At 49.8% G+C, this 21662-nt stretch overlaps 1 protein-coding gene across 1 annotated transcript; it reads right to left on the bottom strand.

Moving 5' to 3' along the window:
* Positions 1 to 3913: 3913 nt before the first annotated feature.
* Positions 3914 to 20094, bottom strand: STIP1 (stress induced phosphoprotein 1). Its single transcript, XM_075004859.1, has 14 exons — positions 19961 to 20094; positions 16732 to 16941; positions 15506 to 15647; positions 14896 to 15037; positions 14089 to 14257; positions 13505 to 13631; positions 10482 to 10584; positions 9705 to 9825; positions 8718 to 8814; positions 8215 to 8339; positions 7063 to 7099; positions 6627 to 6730; positions 4862 to 5034; positions 3914 to 4343 (listed from the first exon to the last, which is right to left on the bottom strand). The coding sequence occupies exons 1-14, from the start codon at positions 19967 to 19969 to the stop codon at positions 4271 to 4273; spliced, it is 1632 nt and encodes a 543-aa protein (XP_074860960.1). The 5' UTR covers positions 19970 to 20094; the 3' UTR covers positions 3914 to 4270.
* Between the last annotated feature and the right edge of the window lie 1568 nt (positions 20095 to 21662).

Raw genomic sequence — 21662 nt, 5'->3', positions numbered from 1 at the left:
TTTGAAGTGTCTAAGACCGTGGGGACCCCGAGCTCAAGTTAGCATGTGGCCACACCCAGAACAGGGCACCTTGCTCAACTCCAAGGGGCCTAAGAGGGGGCTAGGACCTCCCTTGATTCATCTGCACAGGCACAGAGGGCAGCTGTTGGAGCACCAAAGGGAAAGGGAGACATCCTATGTATTTTCCTTTGCTTCACCCATCAGCACAGGGAGGAAAGACATGACTTAGCCAGTGGAACTCATGGCCACATGATCCCATTACAGATGAAAGATTAAGAAAGGATTCCAATTCACTCAGGTTAATCAAGCAGGTGGGAAGTATGTATCGGGAATGAACAGATGCATAGCACTGAGAGTCAGGGAAGGTGCCCCATCACCAGCACCCCAGTGTAACTTGAAGCTTCTTCTGAAGCAGGAGTCATGGATGGGGTCTCAGGGGACAGGCTCAACTCAGGGCCCGGGGGATGCACTGGGCTGATCAGAAAACAAAAAAGCGGTCCTGGAGCACCTTAAAGACTAACACTATATAATTTATTAGGTGATGAGCTTTCGTGGGACAGACCCACTTCTTCAGATCTGGAGAATCCTAACAACAAAGAGAATTTAAAAGATAGGAAAAAAATGAAATAACTCATGAATCAGCTAGATAGGACACCAGGAAGGCAGGGAGAACAGGGGGAAGAGAAAGCGCTTCTGTAAGTGTCTGTTAAGTTAAATGATCTGCCTGGGGTCACTGTGAACATGAAAGGTGGGGATATTATCCCTGTAACCTGTAAGGTAATTGGTATCTTTGTTGATTCTGAGGCCACGAGTATCAAACTTGAGAAGTGACTCGCCCTGTGCAGCAATGATGGTTCTGAGATGCGTCTCTGTAGGTGCTGCATTCTGGGTGTCTGTCCATCCTCCAGCTGGTGCTTGGAGATTCTTCTACAGCCGTGGCTTGCCACGTATACGCGGTAGCACCTCTGTGTGCTATTTGGTGCACACGCACAGAACTCCTCCGTTCTTTCTCTACCTGACAATTCGAGCAGGATGCTCCAAAGCAGGGGAAGGAGGGAGGGAGGGAAGAGGAGCACCCATGGGGGGACACATCTGGAAGAACCACTGTTACTACACAAGGTACGGAACACTGAGTAGTGGGCCTGTGGGGGGCTCCACGCTGGGTGACAATAAAGCAGTAGTTGCAGTTTGGAGGGTGGCAGCTCCCCAACTGTCCTGGCTGACATGACCGCTAGAAATGAGACCTGCATCAACAGATGGAGACAGGAAGATGTCGCCAGGGGTTCAAAGGGGATTCCTGTCTGCCCTCTGACAAGGAGTCCTCAGGGCTGATGTTGAAGCCTCTGGGGATGATCCCCAGATGCCCTGGATTGTGCCATTGAAATCTGAGCGTTTTGAGCCCGTTGGCTTGGTCCTTTCTAGCCCTCACCATAAGGCTGGGACAGTGGGTGCAGGCCTGTGTCTGATGGCCTTCACCCAGGCATTTAATGCAGGAAGCATGGCCATCAGAGACCAGCATTACTCCCCTGCACTTTGTGCACTGCTTAAAACCCAGGACACCTGGCATAGCAGTGACAGCAAAAATTGTGCTACTTTTTTTTTGAACTATCTAACCTTGAAACTTTCACTGGGGGAGTAACTGGGATAGGAAGGCTAAGGAAGAACTAGCTTGGGTCCCCCCCAGGCGAAGACGAAGTTCCCTCTACAGCTGAGGAAAGTAGAAAAGGAACTGTCATCCCACCCCACATGCGGGCCAGATGTTCCTGCACACGCATGACAGGAGAAACCAGGGCAAACGAAGACTGAGTGCCAGTACAAGGACACTTCAACACCCAGAGTGGAGCACCCGGGGGGACACTACTCAGAATAAATTCCAATTCAGATGTCTCCCTTTGTAATCTGGTGTTGCAGTTTTGAATACTATGACCTGCTAAATTTAAATGCTCATTTAACAGGTGAATAGTCACAGAGAGGTAGCTGTGTTAGTCTGTAACTTCACAGAACAACACAGCAGGTCCTGCGGCACTTTGAAGACTAACAAAATGGTTTATTAGGCGATGAGCGTTCAGGGGACAGACCCACTTCACAGCTCCAGATCTGAAGAAGTGGGTCTGTCCCACAAAAGCTCATCGCCTAATAAATTCTGTTGTTAGTCACTTACAGGTGCATGTGTATTGAGATCCCTAACGCCTGGTTTGTGTCCATTCATTCTTTGGCAGAGGGATTGTCCAGTTTGTCCAATGCACGGGGCAGAGGAGCGTTGCTAGCAAGCGCTGGCATGTATCACATTGGTGGAAGCGCAGGAATATGAATGGATCAGGTCTTGCAATTCTTATGTTCCCACACTGTTGCTGACCACTGGAATTTGGGGTATTGCAGAGAAGCATCCATCTGTGCATAGCTGGAGGGGGAGAAGGCTTGTCTCTTTTCCCAACCTGGAACCCAGGGGGCTTTGCTCCTTTAATTACGCCTAGCTCTTCCAGGGTGCCTAGATTTGGCCAAGCCCTAGCCAGATGAATGCATAAGAACAGCACGTAGAGAATGCCGCAGTCCCAACTATAAGCCACTGGATCCCATTTTTATGGAGAGAAGCCCAGGAGCCCAGCCTCAGTTCTGCTGCAGTCACTAGACCCCACTGTCCTCCTAAACCAAACTGCAATCCTCAAGGCTTAGCTGGACAGCACAGGACAGCACTGACTGGCCATCTACCTGCACAGCTCCAGGAGCAAAGAAAAAAAGCCATAATGACTGTGAACACGCAGGACAGAGGCGTGGGCAGAACTGGCTGCAGAGGAAGAGGGGACGTAGCAGCTCACACTTAGCATGGGGGAAGCTGTTGGGATAAGCTCTGGAGGGCAAGTTTGAGCTGGCTGTGGGGATTTGAGAGGCATTAAGTTCCCACCTGCTCGTTCCTCCACTACTCACCTTACAGAAGGGTTTAGATTTGGCCAGGCCATGGAAAGATCAGTGCATGAGAACACCACACACCAGGGACACTGCGCTGAGGCATCACACTAGGTTCCAAGCAGCTAAGCCTGTGTCATAGTGCTAGTTCCTGTTCTGCGGCACGGCCCCCTTCCTGCCTCTGTGGGTGCTGTATTTATAGCAGCAGAGGCCTCTATGCCTGTGCACGGCCTCTGGGCAAGGGGGATGGAAACACAGCAGCAAAGACACTCTGGGGAAGAAGGCAGGTGCAACTGGGATTGGCTGGCTGCACTGGGGCTACAGAGCGCAGCTCTTCTAGGTGTTGGGGTGGGTGGATTGCACCCAGTGCCACAACTCCCTCTGCTAGCAGGGACAGGGAAGCACAACAACTCCCTCCCTCCACAGTCCACATGACCTCCTGCAAGGTTATAAGTGCATAACAGGGCAAGAGGGCAGGGCAGCTGGTCCCCTAATGGCAGCTTCACACTCTGCTTGTGCAGTGAGCTCTGCTACCATGCTGTCCGTCATCTCTCCTGAGTAAGCCTTCACATCAACCCCTTCGTCTTCTCCCCTCCAGACTGGGACTCCAAGGAGGAACCCAAGCACCCTGCTCTTGCAACAGTACAGACCAGAGTCTCTATCACCTCTGCATAACCTTAAAGGCTGCCGGCCAGGCATTGGGCTGGTGCTGGCATAACCCTCTCAGCTCGCGACGCCAGCAGGGGATCCAGCTCCTGCCTGTCGGGCTGCACGCTGTGGCTCGCCCGGGAAACATTTCTTGTTTCACTTAACCAGCATGAGACAGATGCAGCCACTGACTAGATGAAGCCAGATGCCTTCTAGTGCCCCCTCTGGGATGATCAACGGCAGAGCACTCTGGCTGGGAAGAGAACCCAGACTTTTCCAAAGGATACATGGACGCTCTGGGGTATTTAAAGACCTTCCCTTGGCTGTCTGCTGGGGAGGCGTGAGGGACACAGAAGCACTGCTGACTGCTTTGCTCTTTTATTAGGAGTGCGGCACGGCAATGCAGTCTCACAGCCAGAAGAACCAGACAACGAACAGTTAGGAGTCACCGCCTCCCAGGCCTCTGGCAACACAGAGAAAGAAGCACAGAAGGGAGGGGCGGCTCAACAACGAAACAAGCTGCTTGGAAACACAGGAACTGGAGAGAACGTGACTAGGTGGCCCTGCACTGGCAAGGGTGGTGTGGGCAGCAGGTCCGGTGGAGGGCACAATACTGTACAAGTCTTTATCTCCTCTTGGGATAGCGTTGTACTGCCAGTGTCCAATGTCCCAGCTTCCCTATCAACAGGCAAAGGGGCAGGGCAGGGCGGCGAAGTCATCACCGAATTGCAATCAAACCAACATCCATCAGCTTCTGGATCTTCTGGGCTATTACTGGGTTCTTCAAGTGTCTGCAGGGAGGAAGAAGTACTATCACTCCAAAGTACATGAGGTTGACACTTTCATCACCTGCAAGATGCAGCAGCCTCCAGGCTGGGGCCCAGTGGCTTTTTAGGAAGGGATTCTCTGCTTGTGACACTGCCACCTCTGGGGTAGGATGCAAGCCTGGGAGGTGGCTGGTGTCACACAACTCTCCTCAAGGGGCTGGAGGAACATCTTTGCATGATTGAAATGGATGAACTGCAAGGAATCCAGACTTCCCTGAATGGGGCTATTCAGCCAAGGTGGAACAGTGGGGTAGACATTAACTCCTGGGGAAAATGCTATGGGCTCTCTGATGTGGACAAGGTCCCCTGCTACACGACCCGCATGGGATAATGGCTTTGGACCTGACAGTGCTATAGGTTCCTTATGACATACCCCTTGGGGCTCCTCAGCAGACCTCCCTGTGATCGATGGAGACATCTCTATTGTACAACTCAGTGACGCCTACAGCAGACCCAAGCTCTAGTCAGACAGCTTCACTCACTCGCTCAGTGCCTGTGGGTCCTTCTGCATCTGCTCCAGAATCAGCCGCATTGCTGGGTCACTCATGATCTGCTGCACCTCGGGATCAGCCATAGCACGCTTCTTGACCTCCTCTGGGTTGTCGTTGCGATTGTACTGGGCCATGAGGCAGCGCTGGTAGCCATCGGCCGCTTCCTGAAATGAAGAACAGCAGGGGCAGCATGAGAGGCTCTGTCAGAGCCAGCCGCTGTTCACGGGCGTGTGAGGGGCAGCCTTCCCACCGATTTTTTCCCACCCCTCAGCAGTGAATTTTGTCATGCGCAGCACTATGAAAGTGACATGACACACATCACCTTAACACCGGGGCGCACACAATTCATGTGGTGGAAGTGGGGCCAAGGGGTACTCAGTGTGGGAGGGGACCTGGGCAGAAGGTTAGGGTGGAAGAGTGTGAGGGCTCTGGCCAGGGCCACAGCAGGGGCTCTAGGGCCAGAGGGAGGTGCCAGGTTCAATGTCCTTCCCCTGGCCAGGGCAGTCTGGAGGTTGGGGCCTGGGAGGAGATGTCTCTCCCCTCGCTGATGGGGTCCCTGGGCAGGGTCACTGAGTGCATGGGTGGTGGTAAATAGGCAGCTGCATGACCAAACAAATTTACAGGGAAATTTCGGTGATGGGTAACGGCAGTGATTGGTTTGGTGACAGGACACAGGCCCTAGAGACCTTCTCAGTCATTAATCCTTGCAACCGGGGCTTCCAGGGAACATAGTACGCACCAATCCCTGCCAGGGAACCTTTGCAATACATTTCAGTACAGCCTACCCAGGGAAGGGGCTGTCTGTCTAGTCAGTTCAGTTCAGTTCAGCACAAACAAGCCTGCTCCCACACCCACAAACAGTTGTAACGTCTGGGACCACTGTCATCACCTAGCCTCATCTTCTGCTTAGTACTTTCAGCCAGCCACAGGGCCCAATGATTGAAAATGGGGTCCTGCTTACATGGCTTGTGTGACTGCAGGTTCTCAACTTCTGCTTAAAGAGAAGTTTCTGGCTCTCATGTCTGCAAACTGTCTCCCAAAATCTCTTCTGCCTGAGTCTAAGGAGAGCCTGAAAGTGACCGAGAGGGACCAGTTCTGCTACCCCCTCGTAACCTGAATGAAATGTCAACTTGAGAGCCCAGCTCATATCACAGCTACCTAGCTGTAGTGAATGGAAGGCAAGTGATACTCTGTTTAGAATGGTGAGGTGTGGAAAGGAAGTATGGAGGAGGCTCACAATCCAAAAGGAGAAATGGAGGAAAAAAGTGCAGAGCCTACATAAAAGCCTATTTCCCCAGTTAGCAATGAGTCACAGGGGCAATGAGTGAGCTACAAAGGTAGCTGTTACTATAATGGTCCTATCTCCTGATCTTTGTACAAGTCTCATTAACTCCAACAAGGATCCTGCTGGGCACTTGTATCACAGCCCACAGACCATAATTAAGCCTAGAATTCAGCCCTCTCTCCTGAAGCAGTCTGACATTTAAACTAGCACAGCTCTGTTAGAGTGGCACGCCCAGGCCTGCTTTAGCAACAGAGAATCCATCAGCAGTTAATCATGCTCCTTGTTGAAGAGCCACTTTAACTTTATTTCCAGTCACAACTTCATCCTGTGTTTTCTACCTTAAAAAGCCCTCTGCTCTCATGAGTTGTTTCTCCCTGGAGTTACTCATCAGCCAGGATCAAGTTACTTCTTCAGCCCTCCAACACCCGCTAGCTGCTGGCAGTACAGTGCTACTAGGCACCAGGTGCTCACCTTGCAGCTGGAATCCAGGTCGAGAGCTTTCTGGTAGACATCCATGGCTTTAGTATAGTCTTTCATGGCTTCCAGCGCGGCAGCTTTCCGAGTGTAACCCTTGACTGTAAACACAACACAAGCCCAAGGCCCCAGAATCAGCTGCTTGAGATTTATGCTTGCTTAACACTCGTTCCCCTCCTGTGCTCCCCAGCGCAGGTCCCCTTTAGCAGCCAGGTCAGCAGCGTATGTGAAACACCATTTAGGAAACAGAAATGCTGGTCCAACAGGGTGAACTTAAGGTATGTCCAGCCTGCATTATTCCACAGGCCTTTATAGCGTATCAGTGCAGGCTCTCCCCAGCCCCAGTACCACTATTTCACAGTGCCCCATGAGAAGCTCGGCCGGCCAAGGTGAACTGTGAAACTCAACCCCCAGTCAAACACAGTTTACTTACTAAAGGTAGGTTCTAGCCGGATACATTCTTCACAGTCCTAAAAGGGGGTGGGGGAGAGAGGAAAAAGAGAGATGGAGAGGGAAAGACATCACAGTAAGTTCTCTCCAGCCTTGTCATTTCACTAACAAGACATCTGGTCTGCTTCGCACCCAACTCCGTGAGTCCTCCAAAGCTCAAGCACCTCCACCACCAAAACAGGAGGGAAAAGCTCGGCATCATAGGGCTGGATTAATTTATTATGGGTCCCAGTTCCTGGGCTGTAGCTCCACTGGGTACTCTGGTCTAATCTCCTCACCCACCTGCACTGGGGAAGGAGGAACAGAGACTCCATTTCCTGCTCAGGGCAGTTAAATAAGTATGAGCACCTATTTAACTGCTCTGAGCAGGAAACGATGCCATTTTCACAGCCTGCCAGGCTAGTCAAGGAAAGGCCTGTGAGCATGCAGCTTTTGAAGGATTAGATGCTTTGGAAAGCACTGCTCAGGGCTGTGGTGGGGTTGGCCCACCCCTGGGTTAGGGCACATCAACAAGCGATTGCACAACTGAAGACAGTTCTAGGCATGCATTGTCAGCTCCTGGGGGCAGGGACTATTCTGTCTTTGCACAGCACTTAGAACATCAGAGTGCCAGCCTACAACTGGGGCATCTACAGTAATACAAAGAAATCATCATCATCATCTCTGAGGAGGGCAAGATGCCACCCAGATTTCTTGCAAGGATGACACATCCCTCAGGGCCCAGTACAACTATGGCAGAGAATCTAAACCTCTCACTGTGCAGGCAAAGCTTGTTAGTTGGTATCAGAGGGGTAGCTGTGTTAGTCTGTATCTTCAAATGCAACAGGTCGTCCTGTGGCACCGAACAGACTAACAGATATTTTGGAGCATAAGCGTTTGTGGGCAAAGGCCTGACTCATGCATCCGATGAAGCGGGTCTTTGCCCACGAAAGCTTATGCTCCAAATATCTGTCAGGCTATAAGGTGCCCCAGGACTGCTTCTTGTTAGTTGGGTGAGCTCTGCTGAACAGGTGTTACTTATTCCTGTTCTCAGCCTCCTCCCCAGAAACAAACAACCCCTCAGCTCACTGCTGGCCCAGAGCATTACTAATGCAGGTGGAGGATGGGCTTGTAGACAAGCGGCTCTGGTGCTAACCTTTAACGCTAGCTGGAATTCCAGGAGTTTGGTGTAACAAGCAGCTCTGTTGCTGTAGAGTTTGGCATCATTGGGGTTGCGTTTGATGGCTTCCGTGTAGTGTTTCATTGCTTGGGGATAGTCTCCTAAGAGGAGAAGAGGGAAGTGGTAAGCCACAGGGACCCAGGAACCCCCACACTAACTCAAACACCACATTAACCCAGTCACCAGAGCATGGCTTAACTTTTTCCTCCTTTGCCAGACAACCCAGGAACCTGCAGTTCCTAATGGCTTCAGCTGTATCTAGAGATCAGGCTACCTGCTTCCGCATACTCAAATCCAGCTGTGAGTCTGGGCTGACAGCATCCCTGCCTGATGCTACAGAAAGGGCTAGATTCAGTCTCACCCCAACAGCAAGGAAAAGAACACGAGGCACAGGCAACCGCTCCTTCATGGCCACTGAAGAGACTGGCTACAATGCAGGGCTATTCGCTGACCCCCAATCAAGCTTTGCGAGCTCTCACCTTTCTGGAAACACTCGTTGCCTTTGTTTTTCTCCTCCAGAGCCAGATCGGGGTTGATGTATGCCAGTCTCTCCTGCTCTTTCAAGATCTTCTCAGCCTAGGGAGGAAATACAAACATGGTATGATGTAACAGAGTCTGCCCCTCTCAGAAGTATCTCCCACCCCGCCTCCCTGGCAAAAACATTCCTCTCACTACAGACTGCTTGCTCCCTGCTTCTTGCAGCCACGCTGCAGTAGGCATCAAATGGCCAAGATGCAGGGAGAAGATGGGGCCTGAGAATGCTGTACCCTGGCAAATGGTACAGGGAACTCCAGTGGGTTCGCCACCGCAAAAAACAAAGCCACCCAGCCCAGCAGGCTCCCCATGGAGCGCTAAAACAGAGCGGCCATACTGTGAGTCAGTGCCAGACAAAGATCAGGTGGAGTCACTACATTCGTTTGTTTTCACTAGGACTGGCTGCTCTCACACATACCCACAATCTCACAGCAGTTGACGCGCTAGTTAAGGCCCAGTCTTGCAGTGCGCTACCTCAATGCATCAAAACCTCCCCCTTTGTTCAAAATGATTATACTTGCAGCCTTTCTTCGTGCAGTGAAAACTTCATGACCTATGTTTAACCATTGCCAATGTCTACCCAAGTCTTCAGACAGCTTGAAATAATAGCTCAGAGGGATATACTGCACGGTTCCTATTTTAGTGGGTGGCACGTATTGCCTGCAAGATGAGGACTCAAAGCATTAACAAAGGTGTTGAGGCTCATAGCCACGATAACGGGGACACACAAATTTAAAAATCACATTTCCAGTAACCCATGGAGCCCTAGAAGCCCTCTAACTACGAACACGCTATGAGGCTTGAATTTTAGAGTAGCGGCATCTGAATGGCAGGATGATGTGTCTGTTCTACTAGCTAGGGAATGCTGTATAAGCAGGTGCACCCCCTACCGCGGGCCACTCATTCACTGGGGGATATGACCCCACACTCACTTGCTGACACTTCTTCAGCACATCTGGAGTCCGGTGCTCAGTCAGAGACTTGTTATAGAACTGGATGGCTTCTTTATACCTCTCCTCCTTGAAGTAGGAATTGCCAATCCTTGCATAAGCTCTAGAAGTGGAGAAAGAAGCCAGCATACAGGTAAGGGCAATAGGGAACAGAAATACAGCATCTCCCTGCACAATCCTCCTTATCTATGGGTTTCTCCATAACCTGGATGGCACCTGTAGAGAAGAGTTCTGTGTCTCTGGCACATTGGAGGGAGGGTGGGGCACAGTGATCAAATATGGTAGTGTCAACTTTCAAGACTCATTTGAAACCACTGGCTAATGCCAATAGTTTTGACCTTGGCTGGATACGAACTAGCAACCTGGAGGTGACAAATTTTATTCATGCAATGATCTTAAATTGCAGCAAGGAAAGTTTAGATTGGAGATTAGGAAATATTTCCTTATGGTCAGGGTGGTTAACTACTGAAATAAATCGCTTAGGGTGGCTGTAGAATGCCAATTATTGGAGATATTTAAGAACAGCTCAGATCAATACCTAACAGGGACGATACAGATAGGGATTGGTCCTGCTGTGAGGGGAGGAAACTGGATTTGATGTCCTCTTGGGGTCCCTTCCAGTTCTAGTATTCTATGAGTCTATGACTAGACACCACTTGGACACACCGCTGATGATGGTACTACAGGAACGCAAGGAGAATGACAGGTGGCAAAGAAGCTTGCTTTTGTAAGCCCCAGTCTCAAGCTGGATGCACTCACTTGGCAATCTGCCGGTAGTCCTCCCTGTTCTCACGTCCCACCTCAATGGCCTGCTCACACAGCTCCCGGCACTTGTTGTAGTCACCTTTCTCAAAGTACACCGCTGCAAGGGGAAAATACATGAGACCACTTCTTACCACAACCTCCGAGCACACCATCTGCTCTGTTCTAGCAGAGCCCAATGCCAATGAAGTTAAGGGCTGGCACTCTGTTTAAAGGTGGATACTTCTGTGTGCTTAAAATCCACATGCTGCTCATGTTGCTTTGAAATGTAGTGTGGTTCATGGTAGAGAACCTGGAGTATTTTAGATTAACACCAGTGTCCAGGAGAAAGTAGCCATTTTCAACAGATATGCGCAGAAAGCAGCGGCTAATGGCCACTTCTGTACACCTCTGTATAAAGCCACTCGCTGAGTTTCCCTGAACTACCGTGATGTTTTTCCACCAGAAGGTGGAAGTGGGCACCTGCACATATCCACTTCATGCTTGGTGCCACTCTTCATGTGCAGCAGCGTCATGTCAAAGCAGCAGTTTGTAGGGTGAGGCGGGAATGGGGCAGACCATTTTATGTGAGCCAAAGCAGCCTGTGCCACCACCCTTGGAATATGTACTCCTAGCCACACTGATAAGGAAACTGAGGCACATGGATGACACCCTTTTAGATACTTGAAAACTACTATCATGTCTCCCCTCAATCTTCTCTTTTCCAAACTAAACAAGCCCGATTCTTTCAGCCTTTCTTCATAGGTCGCATTCTCTAGACCTTTAATCATTCTTCTCACTCTTTTCTGGACCCTCTCTAATTTCTCTACATCCTTCTTGAACTGCGGTGCCCAGAACTGGACACAATACTCCAGCTGAGGCCTAACCAGCGCAGAGTAGAGCGGAAGAATGACTTCTCGTGTCTTGTTCACAACACTCCCGCTAATGCGTCCCAAAATCATGTTTGCTTTTTTTGCAACAGCATCACACCGTTGACTCATATTTAGCTTGTGGCCCACTATAACCCCAAGATCCCTTTCTGCTGTAGTCATTCCTAGACAGTCCCTCCCCATTCTGTGTGTGAGAAACTCATGGCTCCTTCTCAAGCGGAGCACTTTGCATTTGTCCTTATTAAACTTCATCCCGTTTACCTCAGACCATTTCTCCAGGGAGAAAACTTGTTTTTCTTGGCCTCTGAGGATAGAACAAGAGGCAATGGACTTAAACTGCAGCAAGGGAGGTTTAGGTTGGATATTAGGAAAAAGTTCCTAACTGTCAGGGTAGACAAACAGTGGAATAAATTGCAAAGGGAGGTTGTGGAATCTCCATCGCTAGAGATATTTAAGAACAGGTTTGATACATGTCTGTCAGGGATGGTTTAGACAGTACTTGGTCTTGCCATTAGGGCAGGGGGCTGGACTCGATGGCCTCTCGAGGTCCCTTCCGGTCCTAGCATTCTATGACATGTTCTTCTGCCTCCCTACAGCTCATAGCAGAACACAGGCAGTCTCAGTAGCTAGTTTTACGTGAGGTGCGGTAGCCACCACCACCACTACTAGGCACCGAGCAGCTTGAGTCTCACAGGGAACTAAGAGCACCAATCTGCATGCACCACACCCTGGTTGGTGCAGTTCTTGTGTTCTAAGCAACAGCAGTTCCTGTGCCTTGCACAAAACCAGACATGTCCTACACCCCTACAAAATGCTGCTCTGACGTAACACTGCTACATGCTTGCAAGTCAAACTGAACATGAAACTGCCACAGACACCTGAGTCTGCCTCCTTGCTGTCTGGGGGAAATAAAGTATTGGGCTTATTTCACGACTCCTTGTTCATGGAAGCACAGAATACAATTAGTTATCCAAGTATAAGACAGCTCATTTGAGCATAGAGCTCCTGAGAGCCAACCTCTCCCCTCCAAACCCGCCCCCCCACTCCGCCCAAAAAACCAGCATTTCTTAAGGCTGGCAGTTTTTACCTATCTTTTTGCACAGACATAAGCATCAGTATGCTCTGACCCTGCCCAAAGTCCTCAATCATTTGACATTTACTCCAGCTGGTACATCAGATCCCTGACACGCTAGCACCCCTGACAATGGTATTCCTGAGCAGTAGGCATACACCTTTCTAAATGGGTAACACTGGATGTGAGGACAAAGTAGCCAAGAGGATTTTTAGCCTGTCAGTTTTCACATGCAGCTGGATGGCTCACAGGACACACAGTAGCCACAGAGCCTGATCCAGTCACCTGGTGGTACCTTGTGCCCTCCTGGGACACCTTGTTCAGCAAAACTCATTTGTGAAAACAAGGGAATACAAAATGAAGATATGGCCAAGCAACCTTAACCTTGCTGTCCAAGGGATGACCCAATACATCTGGAGCACAGATACTCGCTCTGCTCCTGTGCACAGTACACATCCCTCAGGGCCCATTACAACTATGGCACAGAATCTCAAAATTTCTCTTTGCGAAGGCAAAGCTTGTTAGCTGGGTGAGCTCCACTGAACAGGTATTACGTACTCCTGTTCTCAGCCTCCTGCCCAGAAACAAACCACCCTCCACTTGTTAGATTTCACAACCCCTCAGCTTTCCTTGGAATGATTTACCCTCAGTCTCCCAGCTGACCAGTGGTCCCACAGAGCTGAGCACACAATCAGGGCAGGTTGGGCCAGATCAGCATGTGGATCCAAGAAACCACGCATGAAAGCAAACCACCCACTCCATCGACCTCAACATGGGGTGAAGGAACACGGCTGTGGTAAGAGACCCTGCGCCTGCGAACAAACACACGCGCTACAGCCCTTTCAGTAACTCTGGGGACTCAGGTGCGTTCCAGCTCAGATGATTTCAATCTGCCTCACTGTGGCGTCAATGTTTATAAACTGCTCCCTTACCACCTGCCTTAAACTAGTACTTTGGGCATTGACCCACAGCTGTCTCATTTCACCCCAGAGGTACCTAAATCTCAGTGCAGAGGGATCTCTTTTAGAGCTAGACTTTGGAAGCAGCACCTTCCAGATCAGACTGGAATTACCACTCACCTGCTTGGTTACTGATGTACGTCATGTTGGTGGGATCCAGCTCTTTAGCTTTGTCATAGTGCTTTAGTGCTGCATCAAAGTCTTTCTTCTTGTAGGCCTCATTTCCCAGCTCCTTTTCCTTCAGAGCCTAAAAGTGGGGGCAGGGGAAAAAGCACCTCCAGTTGCCACTGTATCAAGCCCTTCAGCTCCTTTAGGCCTTACAACCTCACTCTGGAGTCCAAGCCATGAGCTGAAACCTGGCCTACAGTCTTGGTCTATGGCCTTGACAGAGGCAACAGGAACACCTTACTGATAGCCGGCTAACCTCCTCAACACAGAAGAAACAAGGTGAGTCCGCCTCGAGAGAAGGCTCTGTACCAAGGTTCCTGTGCCAGGGCCAACCTGAGCTGATCAGCTGACCTACTGCCTTGCCAGCAACTGGGAGGATAAAGCTAGGGAAGTATCTGCCCAGTTCTTCTTTATTAAGATGTTTTGCAGCCCTACCCATCCCCTTCTAAAGGGCACTCCCTGGCACCAAAACCCAGCTCCTTGCACACGACAGGGAGCGTTCAGCACAACAGGACCAGGGCTTCAGCTGATGGTACCTGCTTCTTGTTCTCTGGGAGATCTTCTTCCATGGGCTCTGGCTTAGGCTCCTTTTTGGGTGGAGGGGGTGGAGGGGGAGACATAGCTTCATCCTCATCATCCCCACTGCCAAGGTCAACTCCCAAGAGCACGCTCAGCGTGGTCATCACTCGGGGGTCCTGAAGCTTCCTGAGAGGCAAGGTGGAGGTGTGAGTAGTAAAGAACATTCAGACAAGCCCTACATATCCATTGGCCAGGGTAATGGAAGATGGAGTTGGAGTTTCAAACTAGGAGCTGGACTGTCCCTGCTATAGCCTGGATATCATCCTGGGAACTAACTATCAGCCTTCTATTCCCATTTACAGGACTTCTGTTACTTGCACAGTTTGAGCTTCACCTGCATCCTGCTCTTACTTCACTCATCACTGTCTCTCTCCCAGCTATGCTGCTGCTGCCCCAATGCCTATTTCAAACCCTTATCGCCAAGCTGTTCAGCTGCTCTCCTCTAGCACGCCAATTCAGAGACCCTCAGAGGCAAGGACACGCCCACCCCCTGCACCTGAAGGGCAGTGAGCATGGTGATAGTGAGCTGTCTACACTCTGCCTTTTGGCTCAACAGGTTATGCTGACTGGGCATCATGAATCACACATACCGTAGGATGACATGGTGTAGACTGTGGGGCAAGGAGCATGGAAGCAGAATGGCTGCAGTTTGCAGAGCAAGGAGACACCATGTCTGAGGCTCAGGACAAAAGACTCTCGAAAAGGATAAACCTTAACTCCTACCAACATTGCACCACTGCAGAGTTAGGGCTGGTCTGACTTACGTCCCCAGGTCAGAAGGCTTGTTCCGGAGCTGCTCAATCAGGTCTTTGTAGCTGGGGTCACTTAGCAAGGCTCTTGTGCGGGGGTCACTCTCCAGCTTCTGGTAGAGGTTCGGCATGTTAAAGGGGTTCATGAGCTTCCTCTCTGTGAGGTGGGAGGCAGGAACAGAAGCACACATTGGTCATTTCAGTAACCAGGTAACCCCAAGAGGATATTTGGCTCTGACACAGGGCATGACTTTTCAGCTGCCACAAGGAAGCTGTGTTATTCGTGCAGGTAGCAACAACTCATCACTGCTGAGTGATGCGTACCCCTTGATCAGAAACGGGGCTGTCAGTGCCAGCTCAGGGCTGAAAAGGGCAGCTGAAGCCCTGTTGACTGGCAGAGAGAATGCAGCCCTAGTCCTAACGCTATGGAACTTTTTTTTCAATGTTCCTTCTGCTCACCAAGAGCAGAGCACATCCCCTGTTGGGCATTAACTGTAGCTGCAGAAGACAGCTCTCTGCAACTTCTTACTGCCGAGCACCTAAGCAGAGAGGCTTAGAAGAAGGCAGTACTCATTAAATTGAGATCTCTGACTGCAATGCCTACTCCCCCAGTTCATTCCCTTACCCGCCAGCCTAGCTTCCATGTTCTGGAGGCCCTCTTTCAGTTGAGAGTTCCCTGGCTCATGTTTCAGACCCTCCTCATATGTCTTCTTGGCTTCCTCAAAACGATTCAAGAATTCCAGGGCGGCTGCCTTGCGGGAGTAGCCCTGGAAAAGTGCAAGAAGGATACAACAGGGTGAGAGGTTATGGGATACAGACAACTGCTAACAGAGGGTCAGAGTCTCTACACATTCGTGGAATTTCAGCATCATTCCATCTAACACCCCAGGACAAGCTGGGGCAGCTTGGAATTTGAGCACAGCAGCTTGTCTCTGCAACACTTAGGACTACGTCTCCTGTATGGCAGAGACCAGAATCTCTTATTACTTGTGCAAGAAAAGACACCACTGGAGGACAGAAGTTTTGACAAGCAAATTTTTGTAAGCCACTACTGTGCTACAGGTTAGCATCTATGCACAGAACTCACGAGTCTATCATGAGCCCCAGATAGAGCCTAACCTTGTAGCTCAAATGACAGTGACTGAGGGTCCAGGATTCAATCCCCAGTGACAATCAACATGGTGGCCAATACACAGAATAACAGCCACACACGTTACTGCCAGAAGCTGGAAACCATTCTCTTTGAAGAGAATTCTACAGGGTCAAACTCAAGACACTTGGGTTCAAGATTCCACTCCAGCAAACTGTATGCAATGCTGGGCAAGTCAGTCTCTGAGCCTCCATTCCCCATCTGTAAAACAAGGTTAACGGCACTGCCTTGGCTCACAGTAGGGTTGGGGGGAAAATGACCCTAAAGACCACACTACAGTAACAAAAACCATACAAGTACGTGAAATAAGTAGCAGGCTGGGATTTTCCCAAGAGTTAAGATATTTAGTCACCCAACTCCAGCTCTTTTGAAGATTTGACAAAAATCAAAGGGATTCTTCTTTACAAGTTTTCAAAGCACTGATAATGACACTTATTTACCGTTTAAACTGCAACAACATGATTACATTGTGTGGCAATACAGTTCTTCATGCCACCTGTAGCTCAGAAGAACCTGGCGGAAACCACGTTAACTCCAACTGGCATCTATGAAAAATATTACTCTCCAATGATGAAGATTTTAAAGTACCAAAATCACTACTGTGACCAGTCTGACCTTCATAATATCAGCCCTAACATTCAGTCTACAGGCAAGACAAAACAGCCGAAAACTCCAGAGAGAACCTCGAAAGGGACCCTCACCTTGCCCCACTCTGGCTTCAGCTCAACAGTTTTACAGGCATCCTCTAGTGCTTTCTGGTACTCCCCTTTCTTGGCGTAAGCTGCAGACCTGTTGCTGTAGAGCACATGGTTCTTGGAATCTAGTTTTATTGCTTCCGAATAGTGCTTAATGGCTTCTGCAATGTTGCCTGCGCTCAAGGCTTTGTTACCTTTTTCCTTCAACTCGTTCACCTGTTGGAAGAAGAGCAAGAGTAAGCAATGGATTGGCATAATCAGCTACGGTATAAGTCCTGGAGCAATCCTCTTGCTTTGGAATTATCTTTCCCAACTCTCAGTACCTCAGGCAGGAAAATAATTTTAAAGATTGACCTTTGTCATCTCTAGGGTTCTTCTCAAGCGCTGAATGCAGGTAGAATAACCTTTCACTAGACACCTCTTTGACTCAATACCTGCTTGACGGGAAACAGTCCCAAAAAGGAGAACACAAGAGAAAGACTGACAGCATGGCTGCTCAATAAGTACTTGGCTACCGACACTGCTGTTCTATGGAGGTTGTGTAACAGAGGACTCCAAATTTCTCAGAAAGAAGTCTGTGAATACCCCAAATCACACATCGTCAAGTCTATCCCTCTGGCAAGTCTCACCCAGGCAGCTACTTCTCCCCTTTGGAGACCCCTCAAGAGTGGAATACTACAACATGACCGATTCAAGCAGTTTCATAATTGGGGCCAAAAAATGCCACCTGTTTCTAGGAAGATGCAGCTTAGACCAATCAGTCCATCCAGAGTCAAGACACTTAGCTATGACATAATCACCTAGCTCAAATACTCCAGAGACCCAGAAGTCACCACGCAGGTAAAGTCTACAGGAATGACTTCCCTACAAGTGTGAACTAATGGGGAGGCAGCACTTCACAAAAACCCAGCAACTGCTGGTAAGAGGCCTTAGCCAAAGGAAGGCAATCATTGATGAGTCACTTCAACAGCACATCAGGTAGGAACACTCTAATGAGCTCCCTAGGAAGACTGCATATATCTGCCTTTTTCTCAGCCTGTTACTTACAGTCTCCAAGTACTCTATACCATAAACTCTGCCAGTACGAACGGAAACATGTTCCAGTTACATCCAAAGTCTCCCTTCCACAAGGGGCATTAAGGTTGCTTTTATAAACTATGTGCCAATGTTGACTCCCTTTTCAGTGCTGATGGGGCCCAAGCAATAATGGAGCTTTAAATTACACGTCATGGATGGCAAAATAATTACTACCTCTAAAAGCTTTAGAATGCTCACTCCACATTGGATGACAGCTTAACAGCCTTATTATTTGGAGAAGCAGGAATAATCAAATTTTAAAAAAGACAATTTGACATTCTAATTTAACTTTCAAGAGGAATATTAGATCAGTTAACCAGTTGAAACAATAGCATTTAACTGCTTTAACCTAGGCCTCATTGGGGGGCTCTGCTGTGGTTCTGGGCTCCAACATGGTGCGACTGACTACCACTGGAGATAAATGGCAAGCGTTATTTAACCTCATGTTTACTGTTTAACCTGCCTGATTTTTAGATATTTGACTAAACTGACAAAGTTTCTAGTGTCAGGGACTGACAGCTGGTGGTACAAATTAAGAACTTGGTTCTCATTTTAGAGCCGGATTTGCCATCAGAAACAGACTATATAAGCAAAGAGTTCTGATAGGTCTCCTTCAGTTCCCAGTGGATGTTTGTATGCAAGATAAAAAGCCAGTATATAATACCAAGATGGGAAATGCAGACTGGCACTGAAATCAATTCGGAACTATGTCGGCAGGGGCAGGGACAGGAGAAATTCCTTTAGCGGAGTGAGGAAAAAGGTGGAATTGACAGGCATTAGGCAAAGCTATGAGGAGGGTGGGACAGGGCTGGCATAGTAGGAGGCTGCAGTCAGGATGAAGGGGCATCAGCAAAGCTGTAGGCAAAAAAAAAAAAACCAAGGATGGGAATAGTGGTTGGGACCCTGGAGGTCAGGGCTGTGGGGCACTGGCAATTCTGTGCTTGTGTAAGAGGCTCACCTTACCCTCACCCACATCGTACTGAGGTTCTAATAAGCACAACTGCTCCCATCTCACTTTTTCCACAACTTGAATTTTAAACCAAGATGTGAAGCTAAACACAACCGCCTTACTCCAAAATAGAGCAGCTCCCTCAGGTCAGCGATTTGCTCCTCTCCAAAAAGTAAAGCCAGCTAGGCAGCCAGAAGTTAGTGGAAAAACCAAGAAAGAACATTTCACCCGTGTGTCTTCCAATGGAACAGACAAGAGAGCAAGTCTGGTGACAAGATTTATTATGCCAGATATACACCTGCTCCACATGCTCCTCCAATGAAGACACTCCAGGGTCTCTTACTGCACGTTAACAGGCCTCGTTTAAGCAGCAGCATGGGAATGCAATGAATAGTTCACCTCTCACCACAAATGCTTTACTGTTGCTTGGAGACCTTCACAGGTACCCAAAAAGAACAGTTACTCTGACCTGGATATGTCTGATACGGTTGGGCAATAAGACAGGACTGTGTATGCATATGCAGAAGTGAGGCTGAAAATGGGGCACCTGTATTTCCATCCCACCTGCACACCTCCAAACCCTTCTCCTCCATCATACACATTTCGTTCACATCCAATTCAGACTCCCCGCGCTACCGGCTTTTTAATGGCATAGATCTTTCCACGCTCCCCCTTTAGGGCTCCCCGGAACCCCCCTGCTCCGTTAGCTGTGCCCAAACCGCTCTATTTCCTCCCACATTCCGGCTTACCAGAAACCCCGCCACCACCAACCTCCAGGACTCTTGGCCACCTCTCACAACTGCTGCTCTGCCCCGCCGCAGCCGCCGCCTCCCGAGTGCCGCCACCCCGGCTCACAGGCTCCCCCCCTACCGTGTCCCTCTCTTACAGGGCCAATCAAGACTAGACTTGAAGGGATCTTCAAACCACGCCGGCAAACTCGTGGGCTCTGACACGTGTCAGCGGGTACACACATGGGCGGGGGAGGGTTCACCAGCCCCGTCTACACTAGGTCCTTCACAACGCCACCCAGCCTGCCCCTCTGATTGGTCCATTTCAGGCCTGTCGCCCTATCCCAGAGCCCTCCGCTACCCACGGCTGCTCCCGCCCCCACCCGAGAGACACCCCCGCAGAAGCTGCCTACCCCCGCCCTGCCCGCTGCAGCCCCCACCTCCCAGACTCCCACCCCCGCGCTGCTCCAGCTCCCCCCACCTTCTCCATGACTCCAGCGCGCGGACCAGCTCTCCGGGACACTGCCGGCTAAGCCTCCTCCTGCCCGGCCTACCCCTTCTCACGCCGCCTTCTGGAACCTGCTAGAAGCCTCCTGCGCCGCCCTCGCCGCCCCATTGGTAGGTCCGCGCGCAGGGCCCGCCCTCCGCATTCCCCGGTAGATTGGAAGGTGTGTCGCTCACGGGCCGGGCCCTGCCTATGATCCGCCTCCGTAGCTACCATGGGGCGGAATCATTGAGATAAGCATAGTGATAGGTGTTAACAGACGTCAAGCTGCAACTAGCCCGGCCTGCCCGGCATCTCATTAGTCTGAAGGCTTGCCAATCAATATCCCGCGGAGAGCCTAGCCATCTACTCGCCCTCCCTTTGATTGTCTATCAACCTACGACCGTGCCCCTCAGTCTGCCCCTCTGATTGGCCAGCATCGCCAATTGCGTCAGGAATTCTCAAAGTCCATTGGTCTGGAGATCCCCCTCGCTTCTAACGGCCTTGCCTATTGGTTAGAGACGTTTCTGGAATTTTCCATCTTTTTCATTGGGTCTGAGGAGCAAAGTGACGACGCGAGGGGCGCGGCGTTCTGATTGGGCCGAGCAGCTTTGCGTCATTGTCATGGCCTTATTGGGCGACTCCAAGAGTTTAAGCGGGCTGGGCGGGTTAGGGCTTGCTGCCTGGCTGAGGCAGAGTTCTTGGGGGCGGGTCGGTGGCTGGTGGCCACGCGCGCAGAATTTTTGGCATGTGTGCATTCCGTGGACCTTAATGCTTCTGCGTCTTTTACACGTGCCTTGCACACCCTTAGTTGGAGAGTTGTGTGTGTGTGTGTGTGTGTGTGTGTGTGAGTAACTTGCACGCCTGAGGAAGGGGAATAGCTTCTGTTGAGTTGTGGCACCTTCCCCAATCAAAGTGTGTATTTCACTTGCGTTCTCTTGGGATTTTGCACCGAGCCTGGACTCTTGTGCGTCTGTATTTTGCATGTACAGTGGGGTGTGGGTTCCACAGTCTAGAGCAACTATTCTAGCCTGGAACTATCATTGTTTGCATGAGTGATTAGAAATGCAGGAGGGCATGCTAGGATTAGACAAGTGTCCCCTGGTACAGGCTGTATGCCATTTGTACATCATGGTGTGACAGCTGTTTAACCACCTGCAGTGGTTTTGGATACTGTATCGAATTAACTTCATGAATGATTATTATTTTGTGTCAGGGATTGTATGCAACTCGTGAGGTATCACAGCTGCTTCAAGAACAAAACTGGTTTGGCCTGGGTTTTCCAAAGACTAGAAAATTACAGCTAAGTCAGTAGAGGAGACATTCCTTCTCTCTGTAAGTGCTCTAGGTGTCCCTGTACAGCATAGTGAACCACACCCAATAGGTGTGTGGGTTACTACTATGAACTTCTATTATTTTAGTCTTTAGTATTTTGGCTTTTTTTTTTTTTTTGGAGAATGGGTGGGGTGGGGTGGTCCTTAAAAAGTACTTTGCTGAGATTGTACTTGTGAAAAGACTGTGTGATTGTACCTGTGTGATTGTACTTGTGAAAAGACTCATCCTGGGAGTGAAAACAGCCCAAGGACCAACCTTCAGGCAGAATGTCTGTCTGGGTGTATTAGGAAGAAGGGTGCTTTCAAAAGTGGCGCTTCCTTTGGAAGGAACCCCATCTACACAGCTATTTTGCATTTGAAAACAG

Source organism: Carettochelys insculpta, chromosome 11 (genome assembly GCF_033958435.1).
Source record: "Carettochelys insculpta isolate YL-2023 chromosome 11, ASM3395843v1, whole genome shotgun sequence".
In the NCBI taxonomy this organism is placed as follows: Eukaryota; Metazoa; Chordata; order Testudines; family Carettochelyidae; genus Carettochelys; species Carettochelys insculpta.
Note: the sequence above shows the minus strand (reverse complement) of the source record. Positions and strands in the feature narration are given on the sequence as shown.

Excerpts from the sequence above, each read along its gene's own strand:
- STIP1 (XM_075004859.1), bottom strand. Across the intron at positions 10,585-13,504 it reads GTACATCAGTAACCAAGCAG|CGGTGTACTTTGAGAAAGGT; the intron begins GTGAGTGGTAAT and ends TTCCCCTTGCAG. Across the intron at positions 8,815-9,704 it reads TGCTGAAGAAGTGTCAGCAA|GCTGAGAAGATCTTGAAAGA; the intron begins GTGAGTGTGGGG and ends TTTCCTCCCTAG.